We start from the raw sequence: 21,413 nt of genomic DNA, 5'->3' as shown, positions 1-21,413 counted from the left end.
CCTCATGTGAAACAAATCAGTGAAAGCCATTTTGCACTCCAGAACAGGCTTGAAGGGTTTTTAGACAATGGAATCAAAGTATTTCTGACCTCCATTACACCAGCATAAAATGAAGTGAAACACAAGAAATCAATGCAAGGCTGCGTGAATGTCAAAAACTACTCCTCACAAATAATGTCTCCTCTGAAGCATTACCGTTATCAAACATACAAGAGAAAGCATCTAGAGTTGGCCATGTCTGAAAATGAGAACGGAAGATGTTACAGCCCTGTTTTTCCATGTGTTCCTTGGCAGGGAACAACAGCAGAGAATTTGGCCTTAGTTTACTTATGACCGTAGAGCTTCAAGTTGGGATACTTCAGAATTTTGTACTCGCTACTGTGGTGGCTGAAGAGACTGCTAGGACTACAGTTATTGCACATTCAAAGCACATTTTTGCAACAAAGCTTTTACCATGCTAGTCTTCCTGCAAACATGCAACACATTCCAATGGGTAGGCCTAGGCTAGGCCTGGCTTTTGTTCTCTAAAATAGAGCTGTAGTAGCAATTTACGAATTGAGTAGTTAGAACAAAAAGGCAAGTAGACTTACACCACAGAACAAGCATAACATCCTTTCTTGCTACTCTCTCGAATTAAAAATGCTCCATCAGGTTTCCCACAGAGCAAGTCTTCTGCTTGGATACGGTTGAGATCCCCAACAAACCAAGTTTTCTCATCATGATGTGGCAGGTTTTCATCTTCTTCATTCACAAAGTACGCGCTGAAAGAGAAGATAAAGTTAACTTAGCCAGTGGTCAGTAAAGGAGTTAATAAGCAGAATGATTTATTTTTGCAGGAATTCAAAGAAATACCAGAACACACCCAAATTAGGAGGTCAGGCTCCTAATGGACAGATATTAAAGGCTTCAACTTAGAACTTAATTGTTCCAACTTTGTTTAATCCTAAATGCTTCAGCAGAGGTACTGCCTCACATGACATACAGTTCCCCTAGAGAATTTCTCCCTTTTACTGCAGTCCTTCCTTTTTCTAGAGTCCTTCACTGACAAACTGGTGTTTTGTATTACCAACCCCCACAAAAGAAAACACTTACTAATGGAACACTTCTTAGTAAAACCATATGTACAATGACACTTACTCATCAATATTTTCATTTTTGATCCCCAGCCAGTCATTTATTCGCTTCTGTCTCACCCCTTTGTGATTGAGCCATCTGCCAGAAGAAGAAAGCATTTATACGTTACTTCAGACTACACGTATGGGTTTTCTTACTGAGCAAGCTGAAGCTGAGACACAAGTTCCCACAAAGAAACAGTCTGGAGCTTAGTTTGTTCTCCAGTAGCAAAAGCCATAGATTCCATAAGAGCGCTTCCTTGCATCATCTTCTGAGATGCCCCCTTTACTGGGCAACAGCAAAGAATCTCTTAAATGGACAGAGAAGAGGGTACAGCTGAGGAAGAGGTACTACCTCTGCACAGCGCAGGCCAGAAAGGAAGCAGAATACAAACTGTGACAGCTGCCTGTGTTTCCTGGAAAAACAAAATGGGTATTGCCACTGGCTTCTTCTAACCTCCTAACGTCACCTTCTGAGACAGTGAGTTTCCCTCTGCCTTCTGCCAGAATCCTAGTGCACTGAGTCCAGCCCAAGGACATTAGGAGCTGGCTAACAGTGTCAGTGAAATCAAGGGTGGGTATGAGCAACATCTGCTGCACCCAGCACAAAAAGTACTAACCTCTGTTGTACTAGCAGGCACAGATCTTGTTTATAAGTCATTTATCTTAAATGTTTTATTTACAGGAGTTGCAGAAAGTGCACCTAGTTGTGGCAGGCTCTTAAGTCTGACAACAGCAAAATAAAGGAATGAAGTCATGAAGAAGCCAAACAATTGCTCAGACATCCCATGCCAGAATGTAGTACCTTAGCACTCACAGAATTTTGGTTATGAAAAGAAAATTAAATTCCCATTATCCTGATTGATAGAAACAGTCATTAATCAGGTTCATCAGAGATACTATTCTGAGGTACAGGTCAGGCTTACTTACACAAGATACTGATCTCTGATTTTGCGGAGCTGAATTAGGTCAGGCTTGATACTATTCATTTTCTTATCAGTCTCCCTGTTGTCCAGAGCTTGTTTCTTCAAATCTTGTTCCAGGCGCATTTTACTATCATGGATCTCACCCAGGCGTGATTTTAATTTTTCATAGTTCATCATTATCCTGCAAACAAGTGTAATATTTGGGAGGTGAGGCCAAACCAGTCTAGAAGGACTGAACCTTACCGGTAGCACTTATATAAGAGTATCACAAGAACTACTCTAACAGCAGCTCCTCCCTTTGACCACCTCACCTTAACATAAAAATTACTGTAAGAGTGCCAGAAAAGACCTCTTGCCAGAAGGCCTGCCACTCTTATGCATAGTTTGAACCTTCAGTTTACCTTAATATATTTCCTTCTGGCAGAGATGCAGGAACAAATTCTCTCTAGGAGGGTAAGCTAGAACAGATTCCTCCTTCGCTGTCAGATTCACTTTTTGGTATATCAGTTATGCAATCCCACCGTAAGTCTCAGTACTAGCAAGATTTCAAATGCAGACTTCAATTACTGATCAAGAGCTACCACGAAGTAACACTGCCTGTCTCTTCATTCAAGATTAGTTTGCAGGTTTGGAACAATTCAGGAAAATAACATACTTCCCCTGTCAATTGACCTTTAGTCAAAATGAAGCACCACAATTGCATCGTAAGATTGTTACAGGTAACTGGTTTTAGTCTAACAATCTCCTTGGGGTTACCCTACCATGAAAGCACTGTGTCAAGTTAGGCATTTTACCTGGCATTTCTTCAAAGGCCCAGATCCAGCTTGTTCTGCTACTGTTTTCACAGAAGGGCAATTTCAAATGGGGCCCTTACTGAATTTCTGTTAGATGACCACTATCCACTACCAAGTAGTAGCAATTAAATACTCATCTTTGAAAGTGACTAAAACTGACTATGGACTATGAGATTTACCAGATCTATGCCCATTTTGCAGTTTACAAGTAAAGATTTTTCTGAATTATATTCTGAGCAAATCCAAATAGAAGTGGGATAAGCAAATGCAGCTATTGTTTCCTGATCCTCATCACAGTATCTTGATTTACTGAAGCCAAGAGGGAGAATCATCTAGAGATTTCCCACCTCTTCTGTCTACAATGCAACTCCCTGACAGAAGAGGGCTTTACTAAAAGTTCAGGCACCTTGGGGGAAGTTCTCAGAGTAAATACTGAGTTTACGAAGTCTTTTATATGATGCAGTATTATATAAAAGAATTTAATGGGAGTGTCAATGTGGACACTAGTTCTTCCTTCTAAGCAAACACAACTTGAGAGCCTACCGTTCAATTTCTTTGTCGTTCCCCTCCCTGCGAAATCGCTCAATGTATTCTTTGCTGTATCGCTCTTGTGAGTGGCACTGTTCCTCAAATATCTTAATAGTTTCATTAAATGCTTCAATTGCGGTCCTCTTCATCTGAATTTCCTATGTGAGGAAAGAGTCCTTCATCATTTGTTCGTGATACAGATGGCAATGCAAGACTCGATTGACTGAGAAGATGAACTTTTCTCTCCCCACAACTCAAAATGTGATTAATCAGTTATGTTTAGTCAAATGTCTGAGTAGAGTCAGGGAAGTACAGGGAAGACTTACTCCCTGTAAGTCTACCCTCCTCCCCCACATGATGCCCTCAAATATTTTGGTCATATTTTCCATCTTAGTTTGCAGGAAGACTGCCAGCAAACCTCCTCCCCATACATGAACTATCCTATTTTACAAGAAGCAGTCCAAATACTGTCTTCACACTTCCTTAACGCATAATATCTGGTATCTGATTTGACCATGACTTCATAAAAAACCTGGACAAACCTCTCTGCAATTCTCACTGCAGCATACAGCAGCTGGAAATACTCAGCAGCCAAGGCAGAAGTCTGGAGTGCAAAGCTTGTACGTGATGGCCTTCTCCACTGCTCTACCTTATACTAGGAAACTCAGCTCCTCTTTCTTCCTTGCTCCACACCATAGTCACTTTTTCCATCAACTTTGAAACCACCTTATTCTAGTCCACAATTTACTAAGTTTTTTCCTTGTATTTTCTGACCTTGGACTGCTTTTATTAGCCATAACAGGTTAAAATCATTTTCTTTTTTAAACAACAAGAAACAGACTCTAAGGATAGCTAAGGCAGAACCAACCTGTGATGTTCTGGTATATTCTTCATACAATTTGTCGTACTCTTTACTCTTTTCCTGATACTGAGCATGGTATTCTTGAAGCTTTTTACCTACTGCATCTATATTATCTTCTTTCACCAACTGATCCTGTACATACAAAAAGCTATTAAGTCTTCAAGCAAGGCAGCTTTTCCTTAAGACTATTCGTTTGTCCACTTATGCACATTTACATTTTACAGTTATTAACATCATTTTTATACTCAGGTTTCTACAGAACACAAACATCGTATCTAAATCCCCCTTCCTCCATGCAACAAGTTCAACAGTTTACAGACAGTAGGAACTGGAACTATGGGACACCAAGAACTACGCCAAAATATTAAGTTTCCAAAAACACACTACAGCTCAGGTCTAGGATTGCTATGCCCTATTAGAGAAAGGAGGAAGTGAATTGCTTGGAATCTTAAGTTAAAGATCAGAGTTGTTTTTTTTTTTTTCCTCCCCAGAAAAGCTCTGCAGTTCTTTTTCCTTAATGCAAGACATGTCTCAGGCTACTGAATAGAACTTTACAAAAATATTCTTGAAAAATTTAGATGGCTCTGCACAGAGTGAGCAGCTGCGTGGGTCAAGCGTGTTGCTTCAAGGGCAACACTGTCTAGAACAGTGCCCTGTGGGTCCACAAGGGTCCAAGGCGGAAAAAAAAAAGGCTTCTCAGTCTCAAGTCTGCTGCATGTCAGGGTTTCACTTCTCTATTGCTCAGATGGAGACTGGGAACTTGATAAAATGAAGCTTAAATGGCTAGACAACTGGGGAAACCCATTGTCACAAGCAAAGTGATGTCAAATATGAAAACTCACCTTTTCTTTTTTTTCAGTTTTCAAAAAAAAAAAAAATCAGGCTTCACATAGAGAAAACAAAATCATAGACACATTTGCAATTCTTTTCTTGTCTGCCCTAATAGCTGTTGGGGTCCAATGAAGATCTTACCTGCTGGTACCGGGACACTGGATACATCAACTTCACATCAAGCTTCGGGTTATACTGAGCAAGAGACTCATTGCGGTAGTGGTTAATCAGTTCCACAACTGAATTAAATGTCAGTGGATCAGAAAAGCCATATTTTCCATCCCGATGATAGATCTTTATCAGTTTATTGTTGCCACCCTTCCTGTAAAGCGGTACAGTAATTCAGAGGTTTTACTGTGTACCTCCTATCCCTCTTCAACACTGAGGCTGCTACCAAAGACACCAGTGAAATTCCTGGGCAAGTGGCTTTGACACTGTACACCTTCATAGTGATTCTTTACATACTAGCAGATATTGGTAGTTTAAGAGTCCATACACACAGAATTATCAGCAGATATTATCTGAACAGGAGCAAAGCCCGAAGTAAATCTTTTCCTATGTGTTCATTCTGGAGCCAGCTTATGGTATTTAAGACGTAGCTTTGCCAGAAGTTTTGCAAGGGAAAAGGAAGATGCTGAAGGCTGGATAAAGGAGCCACATGAAACTCAAACCCACAATTTCCTGCAATTTGGGGTCACTAATGGCATACAACTGAGTATACATTCATACAGTGATTAACAAGTCTTTTGAGTTATGGATGCTAATACAGGATACGTGAACCTAAACAAAATCCTTTGAGGATTGCACGATGGTTGTAAGTTTAGGACTTTACATTATCCAGATTTATACATTCTAGTGGTTTCCACAAATATAGTGCTTATTTCTTCCTTTTTTCACCAACAGACTGTTTAGACAATATCCTGTCCTTCCTGCACTCTCAATTTTGGTTCCTAAAGACATCTGCGTTCAGCAAAATAACCAAATCACACCAAACCTTAGTGCACAAGCTGTGAACTTCAAGGCAGAAGTCAAAGCAGAATTTAAACTACACCCTTGGGGTCAAACCTGCCATTGAGACAACGGAATTTCACAGCAAGACCAAATATCTATCATATCACTAACTCTCAAAGGTGTGCTACAGAGGCAGTGGCTTATGCGCCTCGCCTGTTTGCCTCTAACAACCAATCTTGGGAGCCTGGCAGAGGCAAGCGGCTGGACGGGCTGGGCAAGGCACCAGCAGCTAGTCACATGAGGTTTGCTGCCTAACTGCAGTAGACAGGACTGGGGCAGCTCTGGGAAGCCTGCCATTTGCAGACGATTTTAATGAAGAAAGGAACATGGCTCCAGTTCAATATTTCCTAAACTTTAGATCAGAAAGCCCAAGATACTCTTTTTACAAAGACACTGTGTTCAATTCTCCAGAGCTGCACACTGATGAGATATTCAACACACTCCCATTAAGCAAAGCCCTAGTTTATAAATACCTTTTACCTTAGCAGTTCTGAAACTATGAAGCACTACTGAGTGGCTCTCCTCCGTGAGTCCCATCTAATCTACACAGAGATGCTTACAGTAGTGTGTAGTGAGGGACAGGATTCAATGCACAGAACAGAACCAGCTATCAGACCTGGCTATTTATTTGCTCATTCTGTGATCTGCAGTACCATTGGGAACATCTCTCAACTTGAGCCACATCAGCTTTACACAGCCACTGCTGTCACTGGTATAGCAACTAGCTACTCAGGGTTTTACTCTGTGAACTACAACGGCTCAAAGCTTACCGTAATGTCAGAGTGTAGTCTCCCTGCATCTTGGTTGACGCATCGCGCACCAGGAATGTTCCATCTGGCATGTCTCGTAATTTGTCATTTACTTCTTCCCTGGAGAATGGAAAGGAAGGCAAAATTAGAAGTGTTAAGGACATGATCATCTTTGCCACAGGTATCAATATTGAAGCCAGGAATGCCAGCATGCGTAAGGAGTTCAATCTTTAAAATATCAGGCAATCTTCTTTCACTCAGGCTCTCCAGTCTTTTCGGCCAGCTAAAGCAAGTCTGAACTTGTGTAGTTATACTAAAAAATAGCAGCTGCAGTCAATTGCTACTTAGGAAGAAGTCTCTGTTCAAGCAACAGTAGTGGCTGTGTCTGAGAGTTCACAACCTTTCCCTGTAATCTGCTCAGGTTTTAAAGTCCACACTGGAAACAGGTGCCCTTTGAGAAGCCAGTCCTGACCTCTTAAGAAATGGTCTCTAGCATCATAGCTCAAAGGTGTCTAGAGTTTAGCACAGTTTTAGTCTCAAGAGGCTCACTATTGGCTTAACTCTGATCTTATTTACAGCAGTTGTAAACCACTACAACCGTGCTAGCTTCAGTGCAACTTTTCGTTATTTATAACTAAAGCAAAAAGATACTCAGTCCAGAGCCTTAAGGTAAATCGAGAAATCTTTTAGTGAAAGTGACTACCTGTAAGCATTAGGAAAATTATTTCAGCTAAAGAGTTAAGTGTCTTGCCAGGTTTGAACATTTCACCCAGATTACATATCTCACTTTATAACAGCTCCCTCACAGGTTCTTAGAAGCACTAAGCACTTTTTAATACAACCATTGGGAAACTAAACTTTATCAGGTAGCCTCAACCTTATCTAAGTGAGGTAGGAAGCCTACTTGAATCTTACAAAGAAAAAAATCAACAGCAGCTTTTTTGTTCAAATACTAAGGAACAAAAGTATTCTTACAAAATAGGCTTAGTTTTGATTTAGCTACCTGAAAACCATTCCGTTAGTAAAACTGACTCCTATCACATATCACGCGCATATCCGCTTACTCCTCTCAGAGTATTGTACAGATTGGACCCAGTTAACTCAAATGGCCTTCTCCTTTTTGAATGGATAGATATGATCTAAGGGCTTGGGTTTATGCCTGCAAGTCGCACCCCGGAGCTCGTGATAAAATTTTCAGCACGAGATCTTGACTGAAGAACGTAGCTCCTGCCCTGACAGCCCAATGCGGTCCGTACCTGCTGGCTGTCAAGTTAGGGTCATAAATAATTACATCTTTACATGCATGTGTATCACATTTTAATCTAACAAAGCCACCCAATGTGATTTGGACTGCATTAGCTCCTGCCATCATGTGCAGTGTTAACTGAGGAACAAATCCACAGTCAATAAACTGATACCAATGTTGAGGAGTTTTAACAAACCCTGCCTAGTTTTGTGATCAGGTTTTGCCACTCTGCTTCGATTTAGAATTAACAGAAAAATATCACTGCCGAGGCCCTTCAAAAGCAAGATCTATGCGGGTTTGCTTTATAAAGATAAGGGTGGCACAATAAAGATATGAAAACTTTATTTCCCTTCTCAGAACTTCAGTGAACTACTGTGGCAAACATGCTCTTCTTGCCTCTATCTGACAAAGTGTTTCAAAGTATTACGTGCACAAGTTCGAGCAATTCCTGATCACACTCCCAGCACGCTCATGTTTTCCCCCTACAGTTCCAAATTCTAGACTCTTCAGAAGTGCCTTAAGAGAGAAAGAGATGCCTGGACACTTCAGTTGTTTTATGCAATTAAGTATATAAAAACTGGCACTTCATTTTCTGAACCTAACCCAAGCCATCTATTTTCTCAAGCACATAGAAAAGGGTTTCCTTAAGAGATAAAACTTAATTTATTTGGTATGTGTCTGTATCATCTGCTCAGTATAGCTGGTGATGGCTAGCATTTGTAAGAACTATTTTTATAGCACCATGTAATGGAAATTAATACAGATGCAATTTTAACCAAATGTTAAAGAAACCAAAAATAAGAATGCAACTCCTTGTATTCTGCGCAAGCCTCCTACTGAAAGTTTGCTGAACTGCATGCATCCCAGCATTGCATGCTTACAAAACCTTATTAGCTAGCACATTCAGAAGCACTTTTCTTTTGAATGAAATAATTTTTTCTTTTTTAAAGACTTTGTGTATCTGGAGAAATTTAGAAACCCAAAATAACTGTCACCAGAACAACTTAAACCCAAGTCCCGAATCCAGTTGAATACTTTAATTTAGGTGCTTGGCCAAGTATAGTCCTGAAGTGTTTCCCTCCTGTAAAATGCTGCCTGAGATAGGCATGTTCTTTTTCTCTTGAATTCTAACAGGCTCATTCTGCTTCTAATAACATATATTAATATATTTTAATTAATATATTTTAGTAATATTGCTTACCTTGAGATGTCCCCCCAGTACCACTCCGCTTCCTGCAGAGAGAAACTGGAGTTGTCCTTTATTCCGTTCGTATTGACTGGAGTCATTGGTTTGGGGGGCTTTGGAGGAAGAGCTGAAAATGAAGAACAGATTAAAGAAAGGTGAACAGGGGAAAATAATCACTAAACTGTTAATGAAATATGACAGTGAAAAAGCAAGAAAAAATGTGCATCTTGAACTTGAATTTCAAGCTCTCTCAAAGTAAATGGCATTTGTAATTTTTAAAGAATTTTGAAGTCAACAGCTGCACCGTGATCCCAGATTTCCTAGCACTCAAACCAAACACATGCTTGAGGGAGGGGAAAGGGAAGGAGTATGAGGAAACACGAGTTTTTGTTAAAAGGAAGACTGGCTCAGGCATGACTACAAGGGCAATCACTGCCTAAACCTCCAAACAAGCTACAAAGGTGTATTGCATTTGAAAGCCACAGTCTGGAGACCACTGTGCACCGCTATGGAAAAACTCCAGTTGCTCAGGCATCACCAGTCCTTATGACAACCCGTAAGAGCAAGCAGGTGAACTCTTCTTCAGAGGGAAAAATGCTGCTAGTGAGAGAAGTGGTGGCTGGGCAGTGGTATATCCATCATAGAGCCAAGGTTCATGTTTCATTCTAGATTTGTCATTTAGGCTTGTTAGGAACACAACCTATGACTCTCTCTATACTACAGGACATGAGGTGATAAAGGAAGGGGATAAAGGAAGGGCAAAGGGGACATTAGGTCGTATTAGAGTGCCTGCACCACTTTACATAGCTGTAGTGCTGACCACAGGAAAGGGGGTGCTACAAATCCCCAAAAAGACAGGCAGAACTGCACATCTGGAGGCCTAGTGCATACCTGCCCAGAATTCCCCCATTCTGAATTCAAGGCAAACAGGCTTTTACTTCTGTTCTCAAAACAGCCTACACAATGTAAGGGCATACCATGCACTGAAGCTCTATTTGGTCAGTTTTCGCTCAAACAGCTTTATCATGGTCTTGAATGTAAGCCCTATATCAGGAGTAATTCAGCAGCCACAGGCATGCTCATGTATTGGTAGAGACTTGTCTGTCAGCAGGAATGCATTACACTATTTTCTTCAAGAAAGATGTCTTGAGTGCTCTCCCCTGCTTTGCAGAGGCTGAATGCTTCATCAAGAACCCTAGCACTGAAACTGAGCATTTTTCAGGCATTTCATACGACAGTGTTTTGCAGGGGCAGGTAACATTTGGATTCAGAGTAAGAAAGCAGCTACACACATTGATTTGCTACTAGCACATTTTTAAGCCAGACCCTGAACATCTGTGCTCCCAGCCCTATGCCCTAGCCATCAGATTACACAAGCATCAGCGAGCAGACCTGACACACACTGACAACAGCCATCTTTCAGACACACACAATCCCGGTGTACAAGCAGAAATACAAATAAAGGGAGCAGAAAGAAGATTTTTGATCTCTAGCTCCAGCACGGAATGGCTTAACACTGAGAGGTGTGCTACTTGGCACCATCCATCTGCTCACCTCCGAGCCACACCTCCCACATTAAAGAAGAGAAAACAGTGTTCCAACTGCAGTTCCAAATACCATTTCATGTTGAATAACCCACACAGTAACTTCACTGTTCTCAGACAAACCAGTAGATACTTTAATCGAGCCAATCTAAACTAAATCTGAACCTTGACCCAGACGTTTGCACCCTGGGGTTGCTGACCAAACACCTGATTCAGATAGCAGCATTCATTCTGTGGGACCGAGCATTAAACCATAGCATACAGGTTCTTTTTATGGGGTGAGCTGGGAACTTTCAGGTGTGCACATATCTAGTGAGGCAATAACAGGTCTTGTTATAAAAGGAAGGTGAAAACCTTTGGATTCAGTGAAGCAGCTTCCTGGTTAGGAGGCTTTGGTTACTCCTAGCTCAACTATTACAGTTGTTTGTATAGCACCTAAGTATTTGTACAAAGCACCATTGAGAATAAAACACAGCTCTAAACCTACTTTGCTTGAAACTCCCAGCTCCATCCTACTTTCCGGGGTCAGAGGAACATATATCCAGGCTAAGCCTGTAGAACCCATTGTATTTACTGTGCCCTATACTGTTTCCCCTGTGCTGCTCCCCTGTTCAAAGTTCCTGAATTAGGAAGTGTCTTCAGGTCCTGCCTCCTCCCCACCTCACATCTGGGTTGTGGTACCCTACACGCTCTAAGCAAGCGACAGGACAGACGCAGTGGTCTGAGTCTCATCAGTGTCTGCACGTGGCAGGAAATCCAAGTTCAAAAAACCTGCAGATGTTCTGATCTACTCCAGAATCTTTTGTAGATTCTGAGTCACCAACAAGCACATAAAGATTCATGTAAAAAAAAAAAACCAAAACCCCAACACAACAGAATGGAGAATTCTTAGAAAGCTATACCAGCACCAGCAATTATTTTACTGGGTCTTGCAAGTTAAGGCTGGGACATATCAAAAACTTCAAGGTATTTTACAGTGTAAAAGCCTGTTTTACACTGGTAATAGGGGCTTTCCAGAAGAGGCTTTCAAGTATTCTCTAGAGTACTTGAATACTTCTCTAGCCCTCCTTGTAAGATTAAGTCTTGCTCCTTTATATAATGTGGAATTATTTAGCAGCTTTGTTAGGGCTCACTCCAAAGCACTGGGCACAGAAAAGCAAACTAACAAAGACCAGAATGGTGAGGAACAGGAGTTTGGCATATGGACACGGAGCACTAGATATTATACCAAGTGTCCTTACTACAGGTGGGGGGTTTTCCTTCTTTCCCTTAATAAGTAGATATCAGTTCTCACTATCAGGGGGTTGTCTGCAGAACTTCATTCTGCATGAGAAAATGGGAAGTAAATTCTTCCAGGGAGGGGAATAAGGCTTGGACCAGTTCCTGTAAAACCTGACTCATGGAAGCCAGTCCTTTTCACAATAGACTTTTGAAAAATGCTTTTTAATAGCTTGCACATTTTAAAAATACAAAAGTATTTGCAAGGGTGGATCCTGTTTCCAGAGAGCTAAGGATCTAATTCTTTACTTTCAATACTTTGAGCTCTTTGAGCCATAATAGATTTTCCCGTCTTGGTTACAGAACCAGGCCCTTGCTATTGCTTTCCCCAGTAGACTAATATGTCCATCCATTTCAGTGTTTCTTGGCTACCCTCTCAGCCTGATATGGCTGTAGTCTGTACAAATGGAGAACTGAGCACGCAGGTAGTTTAAACCCCACAGCCCAGAACCTGTGATGACACAAGAGGAGCATTTTGTAATAGCATGGCAAGTCTACTATAACAGAGCAGCATCCACACTACTGCTGCTCTCGTAATGCTGACCCAGTGGTTTGCTAGAAGAGGCATCCTAAAATAATTTTTACTAGTACCTAGAGAGTGTTAACCACCCTGCTAGGAGAAATCCTGTGATGTTTCTATGAAAAGCTACAGAGAGCCTTAAATAGTCTACAGATTTTGATTTAAATTCAAAAAAATCCATATTTATATACTGTACTCGATGAACATTAGAGAGCTAAAACCCTACGGTAAGGTAAAATAAGGCTGGCTTGAAGTCAACAGGAATGCTTTCAAGAGCAGCTATGTTTCTTTCCATGTTGCTGGGTCCAATTCTGATCTAACCACTGGCGAAATCTTACTTTATCTCAAAACAAGCTCTTATTAGAGTGAACGATCTTGATTGTTTCTTGCCTCCTTTTTCCTGGGAGAGAAAGAACATTGATCACAAATGATAAACAGCACAATGGATCCATCTGTTCTAATAAAGCACTTGCTGTTAGCACCAGATACACAAGCATCCTTCCCCTACCAGGTCTCTAGGACAGCTTTACAGCACAGATCTTCCCAAAGCCCAAAAGGCAACAGCTCAGCTGGACCCTTCCACTCCTTCATGAGCGCATTCCCAAGAGCAGGTTCAGCCCTCAGTGACCGCCTGGCACGCAGTGATGAGAGCAGACGGGCTCTCCCTCACGCACTAGCGGGCATCTCTGGGTTTTCTTTCTTTAGCAACTTTAGTCCCCTCTTTCTAGCTTCCCCAAGCAGCCTAGCTTGAGCTAAATCCCAATCCCAGATCAGTGTCACTTAGAAGGCGGGAAATAAGAAAGAGCTGGTGATGGAGCGGAGGCAGCGGCAGCCAATGCTGGCTGGGCCCGGGATCGGATGTTGCTGACGTCAAGGCCCGGAAGGCTGCCGTGCTGGCTCCAGCAGGTAGCTTCAGCTGAGCTGCTCCGCAGAGCTGCAGCGCAGGTCCTTAGAGAGAACAGCCTATTGATTAGGCTTTGCCAAGGTAATTTTTCTGATGGTTTCTTGACTGAGTAGAATTGCTTTTTAAAAAGGCTACTCAAGATTTAACTGACACGATGCCCTGAAATTGAAACCACCTCCAACACCAAGACAACCAAGAAAGCTGGCAAGTGTCTGAAGTTTAGCACTGTTGTATTTTTTTTAAATTAAAGTCTCTTGTAGAAAATAGTAGGCTATATTAATCCCAAATTTAACTTCAGCAAAGTACACTGTGACTTCCATGACATATGCACTTTTCCTGGTCAGGTTCTGAATCAAAAACTTCACAAGTTTACATGATCTAAGAGCCACCGAGCCCTGTGAGTGAGGGTTTTCAATGGAACTAATTCAGGAGGAGTGAAAAAAGAAGAATGCCTTGGGTTTCCAAGTGCTACATCCCACACAGCATCCAGTCAAGCAGCCCGTCTCTTCTCTGGCTGCAGTATTTGCGTACAAGATAAACCTGCCAGTTAACTAAACCCTAATTTGCAGTTATAAGGCAGATGCCACCCAGTCCAAGAATGGCTCCATAACTTATTTCTTCCAGTATTTTCCAAGAGCTGCAGGCCAGATACTTAAAAGCATAGAGTTAATACTGCATTTAAACCTGCTATCTTACTGTTACAAATAATCACAACTACTAAGTACTCTGATAAAATCAATTTTAAGTCACTCAGCACTTCCATGAGCTTGTTTACTAGCCTTCTTTCTGATGCTCTCAGTCTACTCTCCCTCCACATTGTGACAAGCAGAAAACAGATCAGAGGATTTCCGAGATAGTTACCCAGCTTCAAAAAGGGCTGACGTACAGTAGTTACCCTACAGACTGTAATATAAAGCTCCAGAAAGTGTCATTACTATGGAAACGTGCAAGTAATCCACGGTTAGGCCAGCTAACATTTTAATGACATAGCCCTTAAGGACAGAAGGGTTTTCCCTTTGGAAGTATAGATGAAGACTTGGAATGAAAATGCAGGCTAGCTTTTTTTAAAAATAAAAAATCTCCCCAATCTTTAACTGCTCTCTGTAGTCTTACTCAATTTCTCAAACACTTTTCTCAATTTCTCTAACACTTTTAAGGCAAAGCCTCAAAATCTTCCCCTCAGTAGCCCTGTACTTGTCCCTGCTGCATGAGATCCTCTCAAGACACCTGAGAAAAAAAAAAGCATGCGCCGAACAAAGCTGCTTTTTGCACACCATCTCCCATGAAATTGTGTACTACGTGCGCAAGCCAGAGCAGTAAGGCACCATGCTTTCGCAGAGATTTTCCAGCTGACAAAGCGGAGGGTCGAGCGCACCTGCTGACAGCAGTTCATTCCCCACCACCGGCAGGTAAGGTATCTTGGCAGCTCCACATCTCAGCCCGTCAGTTCTCTTGCCAAGACCCCTTTCGCAAAGTACTGAGCGCCAATGCCCTTCGAAGCTGCCCTTCCTCAAAGGGCAGCTAACACGCACCGAGAACTCCTCAAGGGACGAAGAAGGAAGCTACTTGATTGCATTATTGCTGGCCACAGAACCTCAGGCGTGCTCACGTTTTTGCTTTCCTCCCCCAAAACAGGCGAGATGCCAACAAGTAAGACATATTCAAAGAATTGAAGTCTTTCAATATCTCATTACAGAGAACAGCAGACAGGTTGGCAGAAAGCCAGGCAGGCTTCCAATGAAAACACTCCCATTATAGCTTTGCTTGTGTTTCTATGAACTTTCATAAAAACCAACACCTTTAAGAAATATTTAATTTTGATTAATTGGCTTTTTTGATAAAGATCTGTTTTGTTTGAAAACTCCCCAGCTATCCCGTTCCTCTCCCACACCTCCCAAACACTGTTTCACCTCCTACAGCCTGCCAGACTTCTGCTGCACTTCGTTCTTCATGAGCATCCACAGCTACCGCACAGGTTAAAAGATTATCTGCTATGGGACACCTGCAGAACAGTGGACAACAACAGTGTGTGAAGAACAGGCTGGCTCAAATTTGGTATTCTTTTGGGCATTTCACAAGCACCCCTCGCTACTTTGCAAGGCTTGTTACTTCACGGGCTGAGACAGAAGAAATGGAAGATGGTCGCTGTCAGATAAATAACACTGGGATCTTTGACTTCAGTATTATAAAGTAACATAGCATCTCCTCTTCATTCCAGCCTTTGCATGAAGTTGCAAAGCGAAAAAGACATCTTCCCAATTATTTTCACTGCTCGATGAAAAACGTTTTTCCTTTCAACTCAGACCATAGTGTAACAGCTGCAAATCTACAGCAGTGTCAGAGGTTCCATGATCAAAAGGGTTGAGATGACTGTCCCAAAGTTCACATAAGAAGGATAAAAAGGATAAGCCCTCTTTTACCTACCAAGCATAATTAGCACACTATTAATAAGCTGGGTAAGTTTTAAAAGTTTTGCCATGTTTCATCACTCAAAGATTGATGAAACCCAGCATCACGCGATGAGCTCTGCTCACTTCAGGAAAGAATAGCTTTATCTCCTAGCCAATAGGAGCCAGGCCTTTACCAACTCTTTGGATGACAGTCCATGTCAGACATTTTATTGTCCATGAAAATCTGAAATATTGTCCATGAAAATCTGAAATATTCAATAAGAACAATTGTACTTTATAGTATCCAATGTCATGTCTAGAAGACTATAGGATAAAAGTAAATATAAAATGCAAGGAGCAAGTAGATTCTCCTTTTCACTTAAAGCAGTTCCTCATCTGTCTTCACAGAAGAAATACCACAGCATGTTTTCTACCCCTCCACAGGTAGAGTCTTCAAACGGCTATTAAAAAATACTCTTTGGTCAATATACGGAGATAGATTTTTGGATAAGAGTAAAGAAAACATAAAATTTAACATAAGCACAGAGCTACAGTGATCGAGAACGAAGAACTAGCTTTTCATTGTGGAAGACGGAGAATGAAGTCAGGCCCAAGCAGTGACACACTATGGCCAGGAAACCTACCAAAGGCAAAAGAAAAAGCCATTTTAAATAAAAACAGGGCTGTTTTCCCCAGATAATTCAAAGACTAAGCATCCATCCAGGCGTCAGGTACAAACCTCATAGGAGAAACAATTCACAGTAGCACTGATTGTTTCTGAGAATTTTGCTGCACAAGAGCCTACTTAAAAATAATAATACAGCTGCAAATGCATGTGACTCTTGCTGCTCTAAGCAGCATTTTATTTCAGCTTACCACTAGCTCACATCTTTCAGAGCCGTATGTAAAATTGTTCCTCATACAGTACCTGTCCTTGTGCTATGTCAAACTATTTTCTAGTTACTAAAGTAGAAATATTTCAACACCACCTAAATTGCTAACAGAGAGCTATCTACATCAAGATCAAAAGGTGCATTTCAAATCAACACTCCAGAAGAAATTTGAAGGTAGAAAAGTATTTAGAGAAAAACTGTTGTACGTTGTGTCACACATCATCTTTTCTAAGAACCTTGATCTTGAAAGAAGTTCCACCGAGGCAGAAGTCCCAACCCATGCGGTCCTACGCAGTGCCCTCAGCAGAAGCTGAGATTCAGAGCAGGCACGGAGTAGTCTAGCCAGGCTCAGACTGCACGGCCATTGCTCGTGCTGAGATCTCAAGGTGTAACAACAGAAATGGATTTAATCTCCTCACTCAAGTACACTGTGATCTTCAAAACCATTTTAATGAAATCCATTTCACAGCAGCAGTTTGACTTCTTTCACTGTCCCCAAACTAATCAGTGAGGCTGTACTGTACCCTTCAAAATGGAAAGGATCTTAAACATTCATCTCCTTGATCAAGATTCCTTGTATCCTTCAAGAGACTACCTTTGGCGACAGGAGATGAATCAGAGTAAAGATGCCACAAACACCAAAGACTTCTGATTTGACACTTGGGAGCAGTTCCTTGGAGGGCCAACAATCAAGATTCCTATAATGCCCCCAGGATGACTATGCAGGGCAGTGCAGCATGTGTACTGACAGCCTGGGAAATTTAATTGCAATGTACAAATTGAGGTTGTAACAGACAACAGAGCTTACACACACAATATTGCCAATGAACTTCTCATCCACCTCACCACTAAAACATTTTTCTGGGGCAGGTGTTGGAGTGTAAGCCCTACTGCCCACCCAAAGAGTAGGCTGTGTTCCCTCATTACAGCAATTTTTCTCTAGCTCCATTGCAGCAGCTCTGGTTTCGGGGGTTTTTGTTTGGGTTTTTTGAGGGGAGGGATGCAAGGAAGGAAAGAATTCCTCCAAAACCAAAGATGATCATGTACAACACCAGATTTTAAGGTCTACAGAGGCTGAAATTTAGGATAAGGCTACACAAGGTAAAAACACTGAAAAAATGGCTCCTGTGGATTTTTTTCTTTCATGGGGAAGAGGAAGAAAGTAACAGAGAGTAAGTAGTAGCTAATAGAAGGAAATGGGAGGTTTATGTCTGGAAGGAGAAAACTGATCTGAAGTACAAGAATCCCAAAGTGACATCAAACCAAAACTCAAGTTATTCTGTAGTGAAAGAACAAACAAGATGAAGGGGATATGGATTGATGTTTTTTTGATTTGTCCAAACCCACAAATCTTTGTGCTGAGAAACCTGACGTTTTTCAAGCCTTTCCTAAATAACCATGTGTCAGCTTCAGGGATATCTGATTTTAGAAGAAGTAACATTCCTATGAACTATCATTAAAATAACATTTTTCCAGTTCACAAAACTGGTAGAGAGTCTGGACAAATGCTGGACGCAGTCACAGGTTGAAGCAGTGAAGTATTTCATCTCCTTTTTCAAAGAGCACTGGATGGAAGGTAGCCATCTCGAGTGTGCTGCTGGACTCAAAGCCAGAGAAGAACCTGGATCCTGTTCAGCCATAGGAAAGCTTCACAGCGCATTGTGCTTCGGCATTCGGATTCACCAGGCAGCTGGTCGGTGTCCAGCAGGGCAGCTGGGGTCCTTTTTGGAAAGGGCTACAACAGGCACCAATTGCCCTTTGCTTCTTTTGAACTGTATGAGTTCTTATAAAACTCCCTGTATATAGCCACTTTTCTTCAGAAGAACTAGAAGAACTTAAGGTACTGCAATATATTCACTGAAACATTGCAAAATTTTTGTCTATTGAATGGAGAGCACAGCAAAGATGAAGGACAATGAAAATCTCTTCTAAAAAGGTAACATCCACTCACATTGTTTGGGGACCTGGCACCAGCTCATATGCTGTAGTTTAGATTATGTGGAGAAGCAAATTCTTGCTTATTTAGCTATTGTGCAGATTTTAACCTGTCAGAAGAAATGAGATAAAAAGCAGAAGAAAAAAAAATCTGACTCATTTCCATAGGGGCATTTAGTACAAGAGCAGAGACTGTTCTTTAAGCATTACTCAGCAACCTACTTTAATAAAACGAGTTTCCAAAAATCCAGCTAAAACACACCTATTGCTTTAATGGGGCCGAAGTTTTACAGCAACCTGTTTCAAGACAGTTAACAGTCTTTTTCACAATAATAAAGCCTAAGCTTTAAAACACACAGGGAATGCTGATAAAAGTATTCTTTATGCTGCTGTTTCCAGTGTTCTCTAGTTTTCTGCCCCAAAAGTGACTCACTAAACAACCAACATGAGATGATGTAAGGCACCCAACTGCTTTTAGCACTGGACGCAGATGTGTACGACCAACTATGCCTCTCTGTTTTCCCAAGCTGTCAAGCAAAGATAAGCCCAAATAGCTTCATTCTGGAACAAGATACCACACAGGCAATGGCAAACACAGAAGTCAACTCTGCTGCTCGGAAAGACAATATTTCCTAAAGGAAACTCCAAGAAGAGTCTTCTCCTTTTAAGCAGGTGAGATAGAAGGAAGCAACACAGCAATTAACTCCTGTCAGGTATAGGCATCATGCAATACGCAAAACTCTGTGGAACAATTGCAGAAATAACATTTGCTGCAGGTTTTGCCTTCAAACATGTGGTGAAGAGCTTGGTTTCTTCTCAGAACATTCTCCCATGTTTTAGTTTGCACAGATCTACAGCTTCACAGAACACAGAGCTGAACAACTCCCTTCAGGAAACTTTCCCTCCCCAACTATTTCTACATTATCTGAAAGCCTACTGATAAACAAAAATGTCAGCCTTTTAAAGCAGGCTCTCCCATCTCAAGCAAAACGTCATTTCACTTTATATTAATGATGCTATTTTTTGTGTTCATGTATTTAATTGAAAGCTGATGAGTGATATTCTTTAACAGTTAGAGCCATCAAAATGAAAACCAAATGCAAGCAATGCAAAAGCAAGCCTGAAAATGCAATCAGAAATAAAAAATGATTACAGCAGTCATTAAATGAAAATGCCAGTAGAAAAATCTAGGTGTAACGAGAACAGAATACAAGCATTTCATATCACTGTCCTCGTAGAAGCTGAGACTCCAAATCAAACCATTTTCCAGGATATGCAGAATACAAGTGACTGAGCCTTATTTATTCCCTGCTCTACCCCAAAACAGCATGCACAAACTTCCCTTCTGTAATAAGGAAGCTCTCAACACCCAGCATCTGCTTTTTTGGAAACGTGACTTTCAGCAAGACTTAAATTCACAATGAAGACAGTTGCTACTACAGTGCTGCTGTCTTGATGACATGCACTAGTAGAACTACTTTTTTATTTTATTTTTTTTTTTTTAAAAGATGTGTAAGAGGAGAACTTTTCTTTGATAAGCTTCTGGAGTCAGCTCAGATAAGCTGAAGGACAATACTGACAATGCTATTAAAATCTGCATCTGTTCTCCCACTGGAAAACTAGTCAGGCATAGACATGCAGTGTTCACCTACATCTGGCTACTGCATACCACAAACCCCATTTGAGAAGCCACATTCAGTTTCCACTATAACATTGATAATGATACAGCAGGACTGGTATCCAAATAAACACTGCCCTCGAGATCAGAACCCTATGTTTTCCAAATTACAATTATAGTATCACTCCCCTAAAACAAGGGTTGTCAAATTATATACGAGAAGAAAATAGAAACTATAATGAATAAATACACTTTTTCGCTTGAATACTTGTCTCATTCATACAATGGCAGCGCTGCTTTTGCAAAATAGACTGAACTAAGCAGACTATAGATTATTGCTGCCCCCCCCCCTTCATTATTAAAAGACTTTGTAACAACAGCATTGTTACAGACAGTCTCAGCACACAAGGCCAGGAAGAGTAACACTTGAAAAAGATGGTTGGATCAAGTTGTAAACACAGTCAGTCATATTTGGGCCTAACAGGCTTCAAAAAGGTAGGTTTCATATAGCTTTTAGGACAAACATTCTATTATCTGCTCATAAATAGACAGAGCCCGTTCTGCATTAGTAAGCCTACTCTAAAGTTGTGGTTTTCTTCATAACCCACACAAATGAAACTAACCTCTAATTTGTAGTTGAGCCAAATATCTTTGCTGACATCTGTGTCTGAAATCCCAGCGGAACACTCTTACTGATTTTCATCCAACTGTGACAAAATGTATTCAGTGATTACACATTTTATCATCAACATAACTGATAATATATCCCAGATCTACAGAGGGAAAGACATTACTTAGTCCTACTTATTAGAAGTGAGGCAATACATAGGTACTCTGACAACTTTTGCAGTCAATTCAACATCCTCCGTTCAAAAAATTAACTTACGGCAGTAACAACTTTCTGCAGACCTGAACAGATGTTGTTAAATAAAAACTAAACTCAATCCAGTAGCCTATTTCCTTGTCTTTTCAGACAGCAAGACCCACAGCAAGAACAAACATGCAAGTGAACCCCTGACAGCCAGTTTCCTAATGCCAGAACCAGCATATGATGCTGCTATGGCCATCACACTCTAAATTGACCCT

At 41.1% G+C, this 21,413-nt stretch overlaps 1 protein-coding gene across 3 annotated transcripts in view; it reads right to left on the bottom strand.

Moving 5' to 3' along the window:
• PIK3R3 (phosphoinositide-3-kinase regulatory subunit 3) overlaps positions 1-21,413 on the bottom strand; it is an 84,825-nt gene that overhangs the window by 8,207 nt on the left and 55,205 nt on the right. For all 3 annotated transcript variants that reach the window (XM_087731668.1, XM_087731669.1, XM_009468148.2), the window contains 8 exons: positions 9,261-9,372; positions 6,835-6,933; positions 5,195-5,375; positions 4,229-4,354; positions 3,376-3,518; positions 2,043-2,219; positions 1,138-1,212; positions 591-761 (listed from right to left, as the gene is read on the bottom strand). In XM_087731668.1, the coding sequence (XP_087587794.1) occupies positions 591-761; positions 1,138-1,212; positions 2,043-2,219; positions 3,376-3,518; positions 4,229-4,354; positions 5,195-5,375; positions 6,835-6,933; positions 9,261-9,372 (1,084 nt within the window). The remainder of the gene's footprint in view (positions 1-590; positions 762-1,137; positions 1,213-2,042; positions 2,220-3,375; positions 3,519-4,228; positions 4,355-5,194; positions 5,376-6,834; positions 6,934-9,260; positions 9,373-21,413) is intronic.

Source organism: Nipponia nippon, unplaced genomic scaffold, assembly GCF_047370975.1.
Source record: "Nipponia nippon isolate SJK-2023a ecotype South Korea unplaced genomic scaffold, ASM4737097v1 scaffold_5, whole genome shotgun sequence".
NCBI classification, from domain to species: domain Eukaryota; kingdom Metazoa; phylum Chordata; class Aves; order Pelecaniformes; family Threskiornithidae; genus Nipponia; species Nipponia nippon.
This window is presented reverse-complemented; position numbering and strand designations above follow the sequence as displayed.